At 47.7% G+C, this 18,087-nt stretch overlaps 1 protein-coding gene across 1 annotated transcript in view; it reads left to right on the top strand.

Annotated features, from left to right (window-relative positions):
• Window positions 1-499: 499 nt before the first annotated feature.
• Window positions 500-18,087, top strand: part of CCND2 (cyclin D2) — a 28,500-nt gene continuing 10,912 nt past the window's right edge. Inside the window, exons 1-4 of the mRNA XM_084205833.1 lie at window positions 500-785; window positions 2,229-2,444; window positions 4,892-5,051; window positions 16,080-16,210. Of these exons, the coding sequence (XP_084061959.1) occupies window positions 591-785; window positions 2,229-2,444; window positions 4,892-5,051; window positions 16,080-16,210 (702 nt within the window). The 5' untranslated portion in view covers window positions 500-590. The remainder of the gene's footprint in view (window positions 786-2,228; window positions 2,445-4,891; window positions 5,052-16,079; window positions 16,211-18,087) is intronic.

Here is an 18,087-nt window from a genome sequence, read left to right as displayed (position 1 = left end):
AGAGTGAGACATGGATGTGGCACCCTGCTATTGCAGGGCATTTCATACTTCGCCCCCATCGTCTGGGTGGGTACCGAAGGGCACCCACAGTTCCTTGCAATAAGAGAAGGAGAGTGAAATTGATCGGGACGGGCTCCCTCAGAAGGCAAGTGTGGAACGGGTTTAATTTGGTAGCTGGAAGGAAGCAAAAGAGAAGCTGTCATTTGTGTCTGTGTGTCCCTATACGAGGGCCTCCTGGTTCCTTGTTAGCTTATAGAGAGGGGGAAAAAAAAAAAAAAAAGCGTTTGATGTTACGTCTGACCAGCTGCTGTTCTCCATAATAACAAGAGAGAGAACTGCCTGCCCTGGCGAGTTGCGTCACTTCGCTTTAACTTTAGGCTAGAAATCAAGAGAGGGAGAGACAAGTTTCAAGGGAGGCAGGAGCGAGCTGGAAAGCCCTGCCGTCTTCCTCCCACCCACCTACCCCTCCTCCTTTACCCCTCTCCTATCCCCACCCCCTTCCCCCCCTCCAAAAAAAAAAAAAAAAAAAAGAAAAAAAAAAAAGGAAAAAACCTTTCCCATCAGAGAAAGAGGGAGATCTCTTTGGAAACATGGAGCTGCTCTGCTGCGAGGTGGATCCCATGAGGAGAGCTCTGCCTGACCCGAACTTGCTCTACGATGACCGCGTTTTGCACAACTTACTAACCATAGAGGAAAGGTATCTGCCCCAGTGCTCCTACTTCAAGTGCGTCCAGAAGGACATCCAGCCCTTCATGAGGAGGATGGTGGCCACTTGGATGCTGGAGGTTCGTACACCCTGGCCCCTCGGAGGGGGAAAGGCAGAGCGGCCGCGGGCAGCACCCTGGCCCCTCTCCCCCTGCAGCCCCTCGCTCTTCTGATCACCGGGTGGCTTCTTCTTGTCGATCCTCTCTCCTCCTTGTCCCCCTCCGGAGCTCAGCCGGTGCGGAAAGGGGCGCGGGGGACACCGACAGCCCGCGGGGGAAGTCGCCCCTTCCGGGGGTCTCCGGGAGCGGGGTGCAGGAGGGGAGGAAGCGCGGCGTGGTGGTGGGGGGGGAGAGTTGGAAAAGTCATTTGCAATTAAAAGCAAAGAAAATCCGCCTCCGGGAGCGCTTGTGATTGAGGCATTCCTGGGAAAAAGGAGCAGCACGCGGGGCAGGGCGAGGGTCGGGGGGTGCCCCGTGTGCCCCGCGTTCTGCCCGGCGAGGGTTCCGTGCCCACGTATGCAGTGGGGAGGACGTGCCTTCTTCTCGCCATGTTGCGCTGCATGCGGACTCTGCTCGCAGGCGCCGAGCGCGGCTGCCTCCGCGGCTTTCCGGGGGGCTCGGGAGTGCCCCCCGGCCCCGCGGAATGGCACCCCCGGCGTGTCGGGGCCGTGGGGCGGGCGCTGAACCCCCTGTTCGCCCCGAGGCTTCAGGCGCAGCGGCAGCGGGCCCGCAGACTCGCCTGCCTTGCGCTGGCCCCACCAACCATCCTTTGCCCCTTCGGATCTCCTTTGGGGGGGACCTTTCCGGAGCCAAACTCCGTGGGCTGGAAAGCCCAGACTCCCCACTTGGTTTTCATGTGCGATTTGTGCTTTTTCTCCGCGGCTCCGATTTTTTGTAAATTTTTAAAAGAATTTTGCTGCTCGCTGCCTGCTAAAAGGATCCAGGCGGCTCGGGCTCTCTCCACCCCACCTCGCCCTCGCTATGTCTCCCGTCCTTCCCCCACAACGCGGGATTGGGGGCGCAGGGCTGGGGGACACCCGGCGGGGGAATTTTTACAATTGTCGGAAACGATAGGGGATGGTCCCGGGATGCCACCAGCCCCAAAACCGGGACCGCCGGGGAAGTTTTGATATTTTTTATCGATTTTTTGAAAATATGACGAAATAAAAAAGAAAAATTGGGTCGCAAAGGAAAAAAAAAAAAGTCTGAGGCTGCTCTCTTGCTGCTGGATGGGGCTTTTCGGCTCTCCCACACAGTGTCTTGAATTCATTTCTTACTGAATGAACTAAAGGAATGTGAAAGCCGATTGACAGCCTTCCCAGCCTCTCCACAGATCTCCCCCTCCCCCAAAATTTAGCTCCCCGGGAAACAAAAATAGGAGCAAAAGCAAGGGAAGTAGTGGTCTGTTTGGTGGGTTCACTCATTTATTTATTTCTTCCTTCTTGTCTCCTTCTCGCTTCCCACCCCCGTTTCCCCCCTCCCCTGACTGCCTCATCGCTCCCTCCCCACGCTCCTCACTTGCAGGTCTGCGAAGAGCAGAAGTGCGAAGAAGAAGTTTTCCCTCTGGCCATGAATTACTTGGACAGATTCTTAGCTGTGGTGCCCACTCGGAAGTGCCATCTGCAGCTGCTGGGGGCGGTGTGCATGTTCCTGGCCTCCAAGCTGAAAGAGACAATCCCCCTCACAGCCGAGAAGCTGTGCATATACACGGACAATTCCATCAAACCCCAAGAGCTGCTGGTAAGCAGCCCCGTTCCTCCCTCCTCTCCGGCACAGCACCTTTCTCTCTCTGGCACAGCACCCAGAACTTCGCCACCCAGCCCCTGACTTTTAGAAAAACCCACGCTTTTCCCGCCTTTCTGAACGGCCAGAAAGTTTCGGGGGGCCAACGCTGAGGGCGGGGGACACCCGCGGGGACATCCCAGTCCTGCGAAGCCGCCTGGCAGTGCCATGCGGCGCTCCGGCCGCTGCCGGCGGTTCTGGGGCTGGCGGTGTCGGGGGTGGTTCCGTCCCTGCCGTGTCCCTGCCGTGTCCCCGCCGTGTCCCCACGGGGGACCTCGCCGGGCGCACGTGCGCGGGCGGGCGGCGCGGCGGCGCCACCTGGCGGCAGACACGCGGCGGTGAGGGCCGGGGCCGGGGCCGGGGGGGCCCGGGATGCTCGAGGGGGGCCCGGGATGCTCGGCCGTGCCCAAGAGGCAGCGGCACCGACTGATGCCCAGGGAGTTCCACCTGAGCACTTCCTTGGGCAGTGACTGAGCCCTGGACAGATTGTCCCAAGAGGATGTGGAGTCTCCCTCAGTGGCGATATTCCAGAATTGTCTGGCCACAATCTCCTGTCCTGTGCTCTGGGATGGCCCTGCTGGAGCAGAGGTGGCACCAGCTGCCTCACTGTGGCCCCTTCCGGCCTGACCCATCCTGTGTGATAAGGCTCAGTTTAATCACCTTGTATCTGCTGCTTCTCTCAGTTCAGATGCAGTGGAAGCAGAAGTAAATTGATAATTACTGAAGGAAATAAGTGAGGTGTACATCATGACGTGGAGCACCAGACTTGCATCAGGGCCCCTTGGTGACATGGATGCTAGGTCAGAGAGCTGGCCTAGCCATCTGAGTTGTTGAAGAATTTTTCCTATGAATCACTGGGAATTCCCCCTGGGGAGGGGCTGGGGTTTTTAGCTCATGCTTGTGCTTCTGTGGAGTTAAAGAGCCTTGCCCTAAAACCCTACCTGGCTGTCAGGGCCATGAGGTGTCTGCCCCCTTGGTGGCACAGATGGACAGGGGAAGTGCCGTGGGTCCCCACGTGCAAATATGCCCAGCAATGTCCCTTCTTGTGCCACCATGTGTTTAAAGTGTTTCCTTGTATTTGGTCCTCTGGGTTGACTGTTCTCTCTCAAAGCCTGTCACATCAGTAATGCTGGGAAGAGCAGGCCTTGAGTTCAGATAATCGCTGTTACGTTCCAACATTTTGCAGGTTTTCTTGAGAAATTAAAAAATCCCGTCTGGTTTCTGCGGCCTTTTGCATATATGTGAGATTTCTCAGACCATGGAGGGCTCTGTCATAATCCAGCAGGAATGTCCGTAGGAAAGTAACTTGCTGTTAAAGTGGGCATCTATTCAGGGAAAGGACTGCAGAAATGGCATTGTGGGGTCCATGTTTATGGTTTCTCAGCAACGCTGGTTGACGTCTCCGCGGCTGCAAAATTAAAGGACTTTTTTTTTTTTTTCTGACTTGCCAGCTCTGTCAGCTCAGCTGGGGCTCCCCACCATGCTGGGCTCCATCAGGCATCATCAGGACTCAGGAATCAGTGCATGGAATTTAGTTAATAGCTAATAGTTGACGGATGAGACAAATGTGAGCTGGAGGCCTGAGCTTTGCTCACTCTGTGTGACACTATAAGGTGATCAGAACTCGGTTTAAATGTTGAAACACGAAGGTCATGCACCCCATGGCTGGATCTGGGTGCTGTTTGCACATGGAATCCCATTTCAGGGAATGGCCGGTAGTTACGTACACGCCCAAGCTTTCCTTTGATTGCAGTGGGAGTTTCGGGCGTGCAAAGAATCTGGGAATGGCTCCTACATGATTTACTGGCAGATAATTTACACAGGCTACTTCTTGGCTGTGTTGTGTGTGTTTCCTTTCTGCAGAGCCTCTCTTGGAGTAGTTTAAGCACCATCAGATTTATCTGCAGGACCTTTGGAGTAGTGTTTTGGGAGGCAATGCCATCAAGCCAACTTCCCCAGTTTTGAAAAAAGGAATGTATATCTAGGTTATTTTTGTGCATGGCTGTCCCTAGGGCTTTAAATGGCTATAAAGTAAGGACTATAGCCATTTGAAAGAAGTTACTAGGAAAGGACCACAGTGACCTTGGCAATATCTAATTGCAGTCTAAACTTTCTGGGTGGGCATTCAGGACTGGATGCAAAAAAAAAAAAAAAAAAACCAAAAAAACCTTGGCAAGAGCTGCCAGGTCTCATTATTTTCAGTAGAGCCTGACATTTCTGGTGTTCAAAAAAAAAAAAAAGAATATAAAGTCAACAACTTCAAAGCAGTGGAGGCATATGGAAAAAAGGGTTTGAGGAAAACAAATTTAGCAGTGATAAAGTTATAATAAGAAATACACAGAGGTTTTTCACAGGCTTGCTTATGATTTTTCTTTTCTTTTGCTCTCCCTGTCCACCCTCTGCAGGAATGGGAGCTGGTGGTGCTGGGGAAGTTGAAGTGGAACCTTGCAGCTGTCACCCCACACGATTTCATTGAACACATCCTAAGGAAGGTGCCTCTCCCTAAAGACAAGTTGCTTTTGATCCGGAAGCATGCACAAACCTTCATCGCCCTTTGTGCCACAGGTAGGCTCGGCTGCTCTGGCTGCCGCTCTTATTTTGGTTAGAAGGGCAGATTTGTTCCTGGTGGTGCTTCATCCCCTCCATCCTTACGTGATGTGGGAAGAGGAACTAACTCCCATGGGACTGTTTGCAAAAGGTGTTGTGTATCAGGCCCCAAAACTGTGCATTGGGCAAAATCCTTGTAGTAGTGACCCGTAGTGCAGCTGACATGTGTGGTGCTTTTGCAATGAAGTCTTGTAAGGCTGGATTAGAGCATCCTGGATTTTATTTTGCCCATTCACTGTTTCTTTTAGAGGGCCACAGATCATTTGTTAGGACAGCTGCAAATACAGAAGCAGTTATGGCACATTAGCCCAAAGTGTCTTGAGCTAATGCATTTCACAAATGTGTTCATAAACTTTTCATTAAATGCACTCTGTCCAAATAAAAGGCAAAATTGTGTATTTTAGCATTTATGTGGTGCTACTGCATCCCTGAAGCACAGGGAATGACAGTTTAAAAGGTAATTACTTTTTTAAAAAAATAAGTTGGATTCTTTCCTAGCTTCACCCCAAGAAATCAGTGAAACTACCGTGTTTCGTAGGGAACCATTGCAGTCCCTTTTTGTCACATGGCTGAACGCAGTTTCTGAAGATTTTTGTGAGAATAATTGCCTGTGTGGAAGAGAAGCTTTTTAATTTTGACCTGTCTGCAAAACACTGGTTTTTGTTTGTGTGTTATTTTGTTGTTTGGGTTATTCTTCCCTCAGTTACTTTTACAAAATTAGTGGACTCTGAATTTTCATCTAAAGGGTTAATGGTAAGACTACTTTTTAGAAGCTAGACCTGGACTAGATAAACAGCATGCAGTGTTTTCCAGAGTCGTTATCAAGTAGTGGGTGGCTCAGTGTTTGAATTGACCAGTTTGATATACCTAGTCCTTTGTGATAGGAACTGTTCTGCCTGTGTGTTTGCACAGGGGAAGGGAAGATGGGGTGCAACTTTGGGGTTTGAGTGCCTGCTTCTTGTATATAAGATGTGGTGACTGCTATTACAATGTTGGCCAATTCTTCCTATCTCAGTTGATCTGTTTTAGAGATTTGTATATGGGCTGTGTTAAGGTAATTGACTTTTTGGTTGCCATGATGTTCAGACCTTCCCTTCTTTTCCCACTGCTGCATGATCCTTTTCAGACCAAAGACCACAGGACTCAATAGAAATATTGCTCAAATTCTGCAGGATCACTCTTGGTGATTTCTTTGCCTTCTCCCCTTACTTAGGATGTGTTCACTGTTCTGCCTTGTGTAATATGAAAAAGAAGGTCTTTCCCTGCGTCTTCACACCATCAGCCATCAAACTCCAATACAGCTCCGTGTTGCCTTCCAAACCAGACAATCTTCCCACTCTTTTGTTGCTTCCACCTTCCTCCAGTAGTGTTTTGGTTTGTTTGCTTTTTTATCCAGCACATCATTTTCTTGAGAGCCTTGGAATTTCATTATGATTTAACATCTCAAATTCTGGTCCATAATGCTTTGCCCTTAAAGTTTTCCGTATAACTAAACTATTGCAAGACTGTGGTCCCTGAGAGTCTCCAAAGTCCATGGCTTCTTTCCACTCCATGAATTCTTTGGCAGTTAGCTCCATGCTCTAGAAGTCCTTTTACTGAGATCCAGAGCAGTGCCTCCTCTCCAGCCTTCAGCCCAGTCATGCAGTTCCCTCATGTGTGTTCCCCATGTGATCTGCCTTTCATGTTATATGTCTCCAGTGCATGAAATTAGGTCCTTTTTGTTGAGTTTAAAGAGACAACAAATTAAAGTTTCTTCCCTTGAAAGTGGAAGACATAATTGCTGAGTACAGAGCTTCCCAAAAGTGACGGTACTGTAGTGCTGGCTGGAGATTTCCTTTTCTTCTCATGCCATTGTCCACAGACCACTCTGTAGTTTTGAGGAGGACCTACAACATTTTCATTTTGAAAGCAGAGCTCTTACCCAGACACTCAATACCATGTTCCCGCATTACCTGTGAACTGCTACCTCAACTTCCATTGTGGAAATGTTGTTCTTACTACAGAATTTCCCTTTCACTGCTACTCTTTGAAGAAATGCCCCTTCTCATCAGACTTCCCTTCCAGATCCAGTTGTCATTTCCTTTTCTTGTCCTGTTTGTTGCACAGCTCTCATCAACCACTCTGTTTCTTCTTTCTCTTTTTCCTTCAGAGCTGCTGCTCTCTGTCAGCCTGGGTTAAGCCTGGTGTTTCATTTCCCCATTTGCCTCCTTTCAGCAACAGGACCTGCTCTGACATGTGGCTCCCTCTTCCCTTGCTCCCCATGTGTGTTTTTAGCCTGGGTTTGACTCTTTACTGTTCCCAAAGCTGACCTGGCTGCCTGGCTAATAGCTCTGGTCTGGAGCGCAGCAGTGAATCTCTTTCTATTTCCTGATTCATCTCAGCATGGCTTTCTCTGCTTTCAAGTACTTTTCTTCTTTAAAGTATCATGCAAAATCTGGCATATTTTGAACTTTTCTCCCCCAGCCTTAGACCGTCTTCAGCAACTACTCCATTTAACTTCCCAGCAAAAACATCTTACCAGAAATTCCCAGGTGTTCCCTGCCTGTACAGAGCTGGCTTTGATCTCACTCCTGCAGCACTTAGTGCCAGCAAATGAAGAGGGAAGCAGCCCTGAACAGTTACTGGGTGTTGTGCTGGATGTGTAGGATCACAGTGATACTCATCACTGTTCACCTTTCCATCTGAACGTTCCCCAAAAGGAGGTGATATTCTGTTCTTCTGCATATTCCTTTCTGTCATGTTTGGGCACTTTGGCACGCTCTCTGTTTCTCTGCCTTTATTTTGAGCCCAGTTCCTGAACCAAGCTGCGTGGATATAAACCCATGGCCTCTCCCCAGTCCTTGCAGTGATTAATGATTCACATGAGCATGACTGGAACTGGAATGTGTTTCCCTCTTTGCCCTTGGTCCCATCGGAACATACGGCTGCTGAGCAGGACAGAAGCTTGGGTGTCCTCCTGAATAAAGAGTTTTCTCTTTCATTGCTCTGCACTCACAAAGGTTTCAGGAGTCTCCTCCTCCCTTAGGAGGGCATGGAAGTGGCATTTTCCTCTAGCTGCCTTGTTCACTGTGCAGTGAGAGTGCATAGATGGACCCTATGCACTGGCATGGCCTGATCTGTCACCGTGTCATTGTTTTCTCATCCCACCGGTGGCTCCCTGTGCAAGCCAAAATCTCCTTGAGAACGCTTCTGGATTTTCAAGGCACCAGGAGGATGAATTTGGGGCCTTTAAGTGGTGCTTATGGCTTCTCTCTTACCAGGGGAGACTGAAGGAGCTGGGCTTGGTTAGTCTGGAGAAGAGAAAGCTGAGAGAGGATCTCATTAATACATATAAATATCTCAAAGAGGGTGTCAGAGGGTGGTGCCAGGCTCTTTTTCAGCGACAGGGTGAGGAGCAGTGGCCATAAACTGAAACACAAGCTCACCTCAGCAAGAGGAAGAATTTCTGTACATTGAGGGTGGCAGCTGCCTAGGGAGGGCCTGAAGCTTCCCTCTGGAGAGATTCCAAACCCACCTGGACATGCTCCTGTGTCACCTGCTCCCTGCCTTGGCAGGGGTGTGGACTGGGCGATCTCCAGAGGTCCCTTCCAGCCCTAATGATTCTGGGATTCTTCAGCATGCAATGTTCCCGTTCAGCTGTGAGCCCAATGGAGATCATCCTTGTCTTGCTCACTGCTTTTCCACCCTGCCCACACCTCCATCTCTTTACTGCTCTGCACCCTTTGTTCCTCTGTCTCTTTACACAGTGCTGCACAGCTTGGAAATGTTCTCTCAGGGGTTGGCCAGTCGCCTGTGCTGAGCTCCAAGCCAGGGAATCACTGCTGGAAGGAGTGGGAGAAGGCAGTGGTTACAAAGGTGTGTGCAGAGCCTGCCACGCTGCTGCTGGAGAGAGAACTGGGCATTATTTCCTTACACTCGGGTGTGCTCATCATTTCTTCTCGCAGCCTGTTCAGAGTCTCAGATGCACAACTGCTTCCTTGTGTTGCATTCTCCTCTCAGAGCCTGTATATGCCACAGTTTTGGTGCAGAATACCCCTTTTTTATGTGAGAGCCTGTAAGGGAATGGTTTTTGAGGGAGGGTCTGTGCATGACAGGCTTCCAGAAAGAGGAGCTGTAATGGAGACACTCATCTCTGTGAGGAGCTTCGCAGGATTTTAGTTGAGTGGCAACCAAAACTTGGAAGCAGAAGCCTTTGCAGACTTGCAGAAATAGAAGGCAGCTTGTGTAAAACCCTGGACTCAGTCCTTTGCGAGGTCATTTCTAGGCCTCAGCTGAGTCCTGTGGCAGGTGGGATGTGCCCATGGTGGATCCAGCATCTCGGGCCTTGGGGCTTGTGTCAGCACAGAGAAGGAGCGGCAAAATGTCAGCTTTAAGTCAGTTTCATACAGTGTGCCAAACCTCTGCCCACTGTTTCTGGGACATTAATCATTCTACACTTGAAAGCTGAGAAGGCTTTTTTTAACTTCTGGGCCAAATCCTCCATCTTTCTTCAGACAGAAGTTCTGTGGAAGTCAATGGGAGTGTTGTCTGAGCGAAGACTGCAAGATGAGGTCTGCAGCCCTGGTAGAGGTCTACAGGGTGACCACACAGAATGAGGCCTGTTTGCTCCTCAGCATTCCTGCTGGGCAATTCTACTCTGCATCCCCTTTTCATCCAGTGTAAGTTACTGGAGCCTGGAAAGTGTGATACAAGTTTTATTTGGGACCTGTTCTTTGCAGAGGGGAAGAATGAAGCCTGTAGAGGCTTCATTATGTAAATGTCTTAAGAAATAAAAATACATGTTGCAAAGTGGCAGTGTTTGCAGGAACTTCTTCTTGCATAGCAGAAGAAAGAATAATTTGCACTTATTTATTGCTAGGCAAAAGAAAAAGCTCTTGCTTGTTCCAGCTCATATCAGTATCTTGAGCTTTCCAGCCTGTGGAGCCACAAGAACCAAGGAAGTGCCATCAGCAAGTAGTCGGGCCCTCAGGAATGTTTCATGATCAATCAAGTCTGGCAAGAGGAGGTGGAAAGAAATAAAGAGAGCACTTGCTGATACAAGCTGGCATCACTCTGGAGCTGCCAGAGGAGCTGCCCTCCTTTCTACCAGCTGCAGGTCTGACATTTTGGTGGTACAAGCACTAACATCATCCTGATCCTTGGTTAGGAAGGTGTAAAACAAGTGCAAATAAAAACCAGTGAAAACAGTTGCTCAGAAATAGTATTTACTATCAACTAATGAGCATATTGTTGTGAGTGCTCCTCCACTTTGCATAGGTTGGTCAGCGTGTTTTCCCTGTCTTTACCTCTCTTGGTTGGTTGTGATGAAGCATTAACATTTAGGATACTTCAGACCCATTTGTATAAAGGCCAAATGCTGTTTGCTTTATGAGAGGAACAGAATTAGATGTCTGCCCTCCTACCTTCTCAAAGGATGGAAACGCTTCTGCACCCTGGTTTACTTGAAAGTTTTGTGTTTGCTTTGAAAGGCTGAAGTCATCTGGTTTTGCCTTTAAAAATAAAAACAGTTGACGTGAAGAAAATTTGCAGTGTCTTGGAGAAATGCAAGAGGAAGAGAAAAAAAAAATGGCCAGTGCAGATACAACCCAATGTATTAGAAAAAAAAATAGTACCACATTGACCCTGGAATTGCATTTGGATTCAAAGCAGACAAGAATTAAATTCACTACTTCCATTGTTTATCTTAGACTTTTCTTTTAAACTTAGATGGTTAAATATAGATCCATGCTTGTCTTCATAATACAGGCATTGGCTGGGTGAAGTCTGAGGCTGGCTGTAACCATTACCTACATAATTTTAATGTATCAATACCTGCTTTTCTGATGGAGGTAACATACCTTTTTTCCCTCCCTTTTTCCCCCCACCATGGGAAGAATTACCTTCCTTATGACAGCACTTTCCAACTCTGTAAATAAATATCTATCAAATTAAGAGATGAAAACTGGCTGCTGAAAAAAATCCCAAGCAGCAGCCAGATCAGTAAAATGGGTCGTTTTAAGTAGGTAGAGTTCCCCCACCTGACTTTGACACACCGAGCATGTTCTGCCTGCGTATTTGTCAGTGCTCTTCTCCTTCCGACGGTTTTATTTGTTGGCTGCAAGTTAAGGCTTCCCCTTGCAGGACCTCTCTGGGTTCCTTCCTCCAGTTCCCTTCTGCTTTGGACTGACTGTCAGCTTTGCATTTTCCTGGCTTGAAGGGAGTGAAGACCACTGGATTGGGAGAGAGCCAGCAAAACAGCTCAGCCGCGGTGCTCGCAGCCCTGGAACCTCGGCGTGGATTACGTGTGCTCCACTGGCAGAAAAACCTCCTCGTGCCCTGGCTGTGTCAGCTCCAGGCTGAAAGTGGGGGGCAGGTTCAGGGTACCCTGAATTTGCTTGATGACTCTGGCTGGCTGGTCCACAGGTGGCTGTGTTTCAAAGGGTGATGTTTCTTGCATTGCCTTTTTTTATTTCCAGCGCTGAAGTCAGTGGGGTTGTGCAGGGCTGGTTAGCTGTTTTTGAGGTCATTTGGGAAATAGGTGATAGTATAATGGGGATGGGATGGTTTCTTGTGTATATTGCATGGGAATAGAAAGTAAAACAAGTTTTGCTTTCTAACAGCCTAGCGTCTTCCCTTGAAGTGTTCATGTGCTCAGATTCTCATGGACACGCGCTGTGGCACCGCTTCTCTAACTTATAATGAGACTCCTTTGTACTTTCCCCATGGAAGGGCATAATCACAGAATCAATTAGGTTGGAAAAGACCTCTGAGATCATCGAGCCCAACTATAAACCTATAAATCACAGCAGAGTTAGAGTCGGAGCCATGCTTTAGTTGCAGGCTCTGGGTGCGTGTTAGTCAAGTTTGCACACAGAAGGACTTAGCCCATAGCCTTGCTTCAGATGTCCAGGGAGAAGTGCTAGTTATAAAATTTCAAGTGCCCAATAAGAAGTGCTTTCTGTAAAATTTCCCCTGTAGTTCAGGTTTTATCATCTCCTGCAAGAATTTGCAGTAAATGCATATGTTTCAGCTCAGATTTTTACATTTGCTCTCTGTGCCCCCCACTTTTCTTAAATTTTATTTTTTCTAGTTTTTAATTTTTCTTTTAATCTCAGGGCAAATTCTGGACCTAATTTGGATGGGGGACAGTTTTACCTGGGTGAAAACTGAGTGAGAGTGGCAAGGCTTGTCTTGTTGTCATGGTAGAAGCAGAGATAAAGGTTTATAATTGAAAATAACATGTAAAAAGCTTGTTTTGAATTTCTCAATGGAATCTAAGAGACTGGGGGGGCGGTTCTGCATCCCCTCAGATACGGTACTTAATATTTATGCTTTCATTGCACCTTGACAAACATTTCACGTAGTTATTGCTTTGCTTGAATATGGAAATATGTTAATTATGGCCTTTATTGCGCTGCCTGCTCTTTTCCTCAGCCTTTTCTATTCAACCCTCTAGGTGGCCCAGCACAATGTGGCTTCTTTTCTTTCAATGAGCTCTTTCCACACTAATAGGGTCCAGGGTGATGTGGAGAACCATGTGCACAAAATTGGTGCACCACCCCCCATTCCTTTGTGGGCATGTCAGGTTAAATTCATATCAGCAGGAGGGTCACTGCCATGATTTTCAATAGCTCGAGATGAGGTGATGACTTCAGACAATGGTGCCACACTCTCCAGTTGGAGACACTTGCCTCACCAGTTGCAGTAGTTAATTAATATGCTAAAAATAGAAGCCAGTGATACAAATCGCTGCCTGTTGTACAACAAAGACTGGGCATGTGTAGCTTTGATAGCCAAGTTTATGGTGCTTGTTATGGAGGGAAGTTAGTTTAGAGCTAGAGGCAATGTAAGACTTTCTGGATGCTGAGCTTTAGTCACTCTGGGCCTCTGGCCATTCGCTCGCTGTCTCATTTGCATTATGAATGACATTAAGGGAGCTAACAAGGTTATTGGGCATAGAAATGTTCGCATGTGACCCCACGTGGAAGCAGACCTACAGCAGTGCTAGTTGGCAGGGACACTGTGCCTCTTTATTCAGCTTCCTAGGAAGACAGTTTCTGGGAGTGGATCTAAAATCAGCCACGAGAGCACCGGCGTTCGGATAACGTGGAGGTCGTGATGCGAGGCAAGGAATTTCAGAGGGCAGGTGGAGCTGTGTCCTTTGCTCAGCCCATTCTGCCTGGACATGGCACCTCCCTGCACCATCTTTTTACTACATCCTGCCCGAAACTCAGGACAAGGAGGGGAAAATTATGGAAAATCAATTGCTACCTGTAGTTCCCATGCATAAGTGAGAGATGGTTTGGTACGTCCAAGATCAAACATGGAAGTTGCTTCCTAGCTTAGGGGTGTGGTTGTCCCTTATGTGTGTTTGTATAAATCCATGTGAGGTAAACATGAAAATGGTTTTGATCATGGAATTATTAAGCTTGGAAAAGACCTCCAAGACCATGGACTCCAATCCTAACCCAGCACTGCCGTGTTCACGACTAAGCCATGACTCCAAGTGCCACATCTGCATGTTTTTTGAACTTTTCCAGGGATGGTCACTCCACCATTTCCCTGGACAGCTGGTCCAATGACTGATCATCCTGAAGAAATTCTTCCTAATATCCAATTTAAACCTCTCCTGGCACAGCTTGGGGCTGTTTCATCTTGTCCTGTCCCTTGTTCCTTGGGAGCAGAGCCCGACCCACCCCTGGCTTCACCCTCCTGTCCAGGGAGCAGTAGAGAGCAATAGGGCTCCCCTGAGCCTGCTTTTCCTGCAGGTCAAACACCCCCAGCTCCCTCAGCCGCTCCCATCAGGCTTGTGCTCCAGCCCCTTGCCCAGCTCCGTTCCCCCTCTGGACACGCTCCAGCCCCTCAGTGTCCACCCTGCAGTGCCAGGCCCCCAACTGGACACAGCCCTTGGGCTGAGGCCTCCCCAGTGCCCACAGCAGGGGGACAGGCACTGCCCTGGTCCTGCTGGCCACACCATTGCTGACCCAGCCCGGCAGCCATCGGCCTTCTTGCCCACCTGGGCATGCACCATGGACCGGCCGGCCCAGGCCCTTTCCTGCTGGGCTCTTCCCAGCCACTCTTTCCCAGCCTGGAGCTGCTGGGGGTTGCTGTGACCCAGGGGCAGGACCCAGCACTTGGCCTTGTTGAACCTCATCTCTGTGGCCTGGGCCCATCAATCCAGCCTGTCCAGATCCCTCTGCAGAGCCTTCTTGTCCTCAAGCAAATCAACACTCCTAGCCAGCTTGGTGTCACCTGAGAACTGTCTGAGGGTGCACTTGATCCCCTCAGCTAGGTCATTTATCAAAGAGAAGTGGCCCCAACCCTGAGCCCTGGGGGACACCACTGGTGACTGGCAGAAAGTGCAATCCTGGAAGTGTAATTCCCATTCCCTCACCATGTGCTGAGATCAGCTTACTCAGGGCTGTGTCCTGCACTGAGAATTTGGGAGTCAAGGTTCTCCTGTTGTCTCACTTGTTAGTGGGGGGCAATATAATTTAATTTCCAAGAGTCAGCTTTCCTATGTACAGTGGGTTCTTACTATTACAATATTGCATAAATTATTATTTTTATAATAATGGCATTCCATATTCCTTACTTCAGCCCGTAGGAATTTGTCCTTCAAAAGTGTCTGTCAAAGTGTGATGTCTGGTAGGAAGCAGCATCCAGTGTTCAGGTGGGAACCTCCTGGTGGCTTTGTGAGACAGAAATCCATGTCAGGGCTTCAACTCCTCCTTTTGTCTCCTCACTTCTAACACCCCTGTTCTGGTCCATCTGGGGGAATGTTATGTCCCAAGTGCCATTCTTACTGGACTGCTTCAGTCCCAGGGATGTATTCCAGCCTGGAGAAGAACATGCTGTCTCCACAGCTATTCAAGTATGTGCCAGCTCTGAGTTTGGGAGGCTGAGAACAGCTCTCCATGTGTCTAAAACCTCAGTGGTTACACAGACATCATCAGCAGGGTTACAGAATTTGTGAACAGAAAGGATTTGGGATCTGCAGCAGGACAGTTTTCTGTAATCTGTTTCTATTGATGGAATGTATTGCTTGTAATTTATTTCTTTTTAGGTATTACTTTGGTTTACTTTCCTTCTGCTCCAGTTCCCCCAGCTGAAAACTGGTAGGGAAAGGTTTGATAATACTGAAAATTGGTACAGCAAGGTTTGTCAATGGGTTATTGTTGAACCAAAGAACTTGCAAATCAAGTTTCTTTTTAGGAATATATCAAGATGTGGGAGATCTGGTATTTAGTAAGATAAACTAGTGCTGATAAACCAGTGTCTGTGGCAGTATCATAAACCATAAAATTGTCTTATAAAGATCACAGGATTTTATTTTAATTTCTCTTCTGATTTAACAGATGTGTGAGAGGAAGTTCTGAAGTGTATTTTCGGCTTGTTTATTAAGAAATAGTAGTAATGACAAATGCAATCTTTGTTCTTTGATTTCATAGCTATGGGCTGTAAGTGTTCTCACTTCCTAATTGCTAAGGTAGTAAAGATGAACCGTTAATTAAAATCTCTTTCCTGGACAGGTCTTTAAATGCTCGAATTAATTAACTCTTTAAAAATTGACGTGACTAAAAATCTCATTTTGGTCCTTTGTGATCCCTTATTCCAGTTAGTTTTCTAGTTATACAGAGAGGTCTAATGTGACCAAGACCCAAATTTCTGACATAAATTACAGAAAGCCTCCTTCTTCTCTTTCCTTTTCTTTAAAACTAAGGAAAGACTATTAAAAATTGTCCAGGTTTACTTTATGCATCAGTGAGAATAAAAGACTGAACCGCATTTCCATTTTAATTTGCAGGTCTGTTCCCCCTCCTTTGACTGCTTGTGATGAGCAGTGTGACTAATGAGCTCCATGGGACCAAAAAGAGTGGCACTTTTCCCTTTCTTCTACTTCCCCGGGTTTTATTCTTGGGTGTGGTTTTTTTATGTTGCTTGCCTCTGATGTTTTGCAGCTTTTCTGGTCTGGGCTTGGACTAATTCCCAGATCTGTTCTTGCAGATTTTAACTTTGCCATGTACCCACCATCAATGATAGCAACTGGAAGTGTGGGAGCAGCCATCTGTGGCCTTCAGCTCGATGATGGGGACAGCCTCACCGACCTCCTGGCCAAGATCACAAACACAGATGTGGTGAGTGTTCCACATTCCTCTTCTTCTTTCACTTCCCAGGGTGTACTGGAGAACTGGGCCTGATCCTGAAGACTGAGTGGAGCATAGGAGAGGCTTGCTTCTGCGGGGAGTTTGAGTCTCCAAAGCTCATTGATTTCCTGGAATTCAGTTTTTATTCAGGCTTGGTGGGGAGAGCCTGCTTTGCCTGCCCAGGCTGGTGGTCCAGCAGGCTGAGCCTCCTCAGGAGCCCTGGGTGGTGGGGTGAGCAGGCAGCATTCCTTGGGGCATAAAGCAAACCAGGAGGTGTCGTGCTGCTGTTGGTCCTGTGCTTGCAACCTTCAGGCCCTTCTTCAGGTATCACCTAAAAATTCTTGGCTTGGAAGAAGTGAATAATGAGGTAATTTCAAGGCAAGAAATGAGACAGGCACAATTCACCCTGTCCTTAACATGTGCTAATTTATTGGTTTTGATTTCACAGACTAAACATGTGACATTATTACATCTGTGATAGCACTGTTAAATGAAGATTTGGGTTGGTGATTTGGTTAAAAAGGAGTAATTAGTCCAGGTTACTTAAAAGGGGGGAATTTTGATATTTCTTTTTTTTTTCTTACAACCAAATTGATTCTAATTTTCAAATGCAATTCTGGAATTTCCCTTTTATTTTAATTTGAATAGGATTTGCACAGAGAAAGGAATATTGCCAATTCAGAGTGCTTGAATTTAGGTTCTAAAGCTAAATTCTAAAGTCTAAATTCTGTGAAGAATCACAGAATGGCCTGGGTTGGAAGGGACCTTAAAGATCATCTCATTCCAACCCCCCTGCCACAGGCAGGGACACGTCCCACTATTCCAGCTTGCTCAGAGCCCCATCCAGCCTGGCCTTGGACACTGCCAGGGATCCAGGGGCATCCACAGCTTCTCTGGGCACCCTGTGCCAGGGCCTCAGCACCCTCACAGGGAACAATTTCTTCCTCGTATCCAATCTTAACCTGCTCTCTGTCACTGTGAAGCCATTGCCCCTTGTCCTGTCACTCCAGGCCCTTGTCAAGAGTCTCTCTCCATCTTTCCTGTGGGCTCCCTTCAGGCACTGCAAGGGCACAATGAGGTCACTCCAAAGCCTTCTCCTCTCCAGGCCGAACAATCCCAATTCCCTCAGCCTTTCCTCCCAGCAGAGCTGCTCCATCCCTCTGATCCCCTTGGTGTCCCTCTGAGAGGAGGGACACCTTCTATGCCTGAGAGAATTGTGTGTAAGCCCTATAAGGACCTTTTGCTGCATCTTGCAATTTGGAAAGATGTTATCTACTGTACTTTTCTATCCAGATTGTTTAAGTCTGAAAGAAAATACCTACAAAAAGATGTTAAAGTCTGAAAGAAAATACCTACAAAAACATCTTAGTAGCTCTTAAGTGGTTAGAAGATGGGGTTTTAATTTTGCAATGAAAATGCCTTCACACCTTCTCTTTTAAATTTAGCTGGATTTTTTTGTCAAAGCATGCCTTTTGCCATCCTGGTGAAAATCTTCCCAGATCTGACTGAGCCTACATTCCTTCAGAAGAAAAAATTAATACTTTTCCAAATAACAAAGAACTCCTAACATTTTACTGTTCCCATCTTCTCTTCAAGAGTCTGTCAGCATTGGGTAGAGACCAGCTTCCTTCTCTTTGCTCCTGGTCTCAGCCCAAGCAGCACAAACTATAGAGGAGGGTCTCATCCCCCAAAACAGAACAAACTCATGACAAAAGGAACTTCTGGATAACTTAACTGCTAAAAAGTAAAAGACTTTGCAGAAATCAGAGGTGCTGTTATTTTTTCAAGGTGTTTTCCTTTGTGAGGCAGAGGTAGCCTTAACTCCCTGCAAGCTTTGAAGCCTCAGCCTAACCAAAGGTTGCCAAAAT

The sequence above is a fragment of the Fringilla coelebs genome, assembly GCF_963513975.1.
Source record: "Fringilla coelebs genome assembly, chromosome: 5".
NCBI classification, from domain to species: domain Eukaryota; kingdom Metazoa; phylum Chordata; class Aves; order Passeriformes; family Fringillidae; genus Fringilla; species Fringilla coelebs.
Note: the sequence above shows the minus strand (reverse complement) of the source record. Positions and strands in the feature narration are given on the sequence as shown.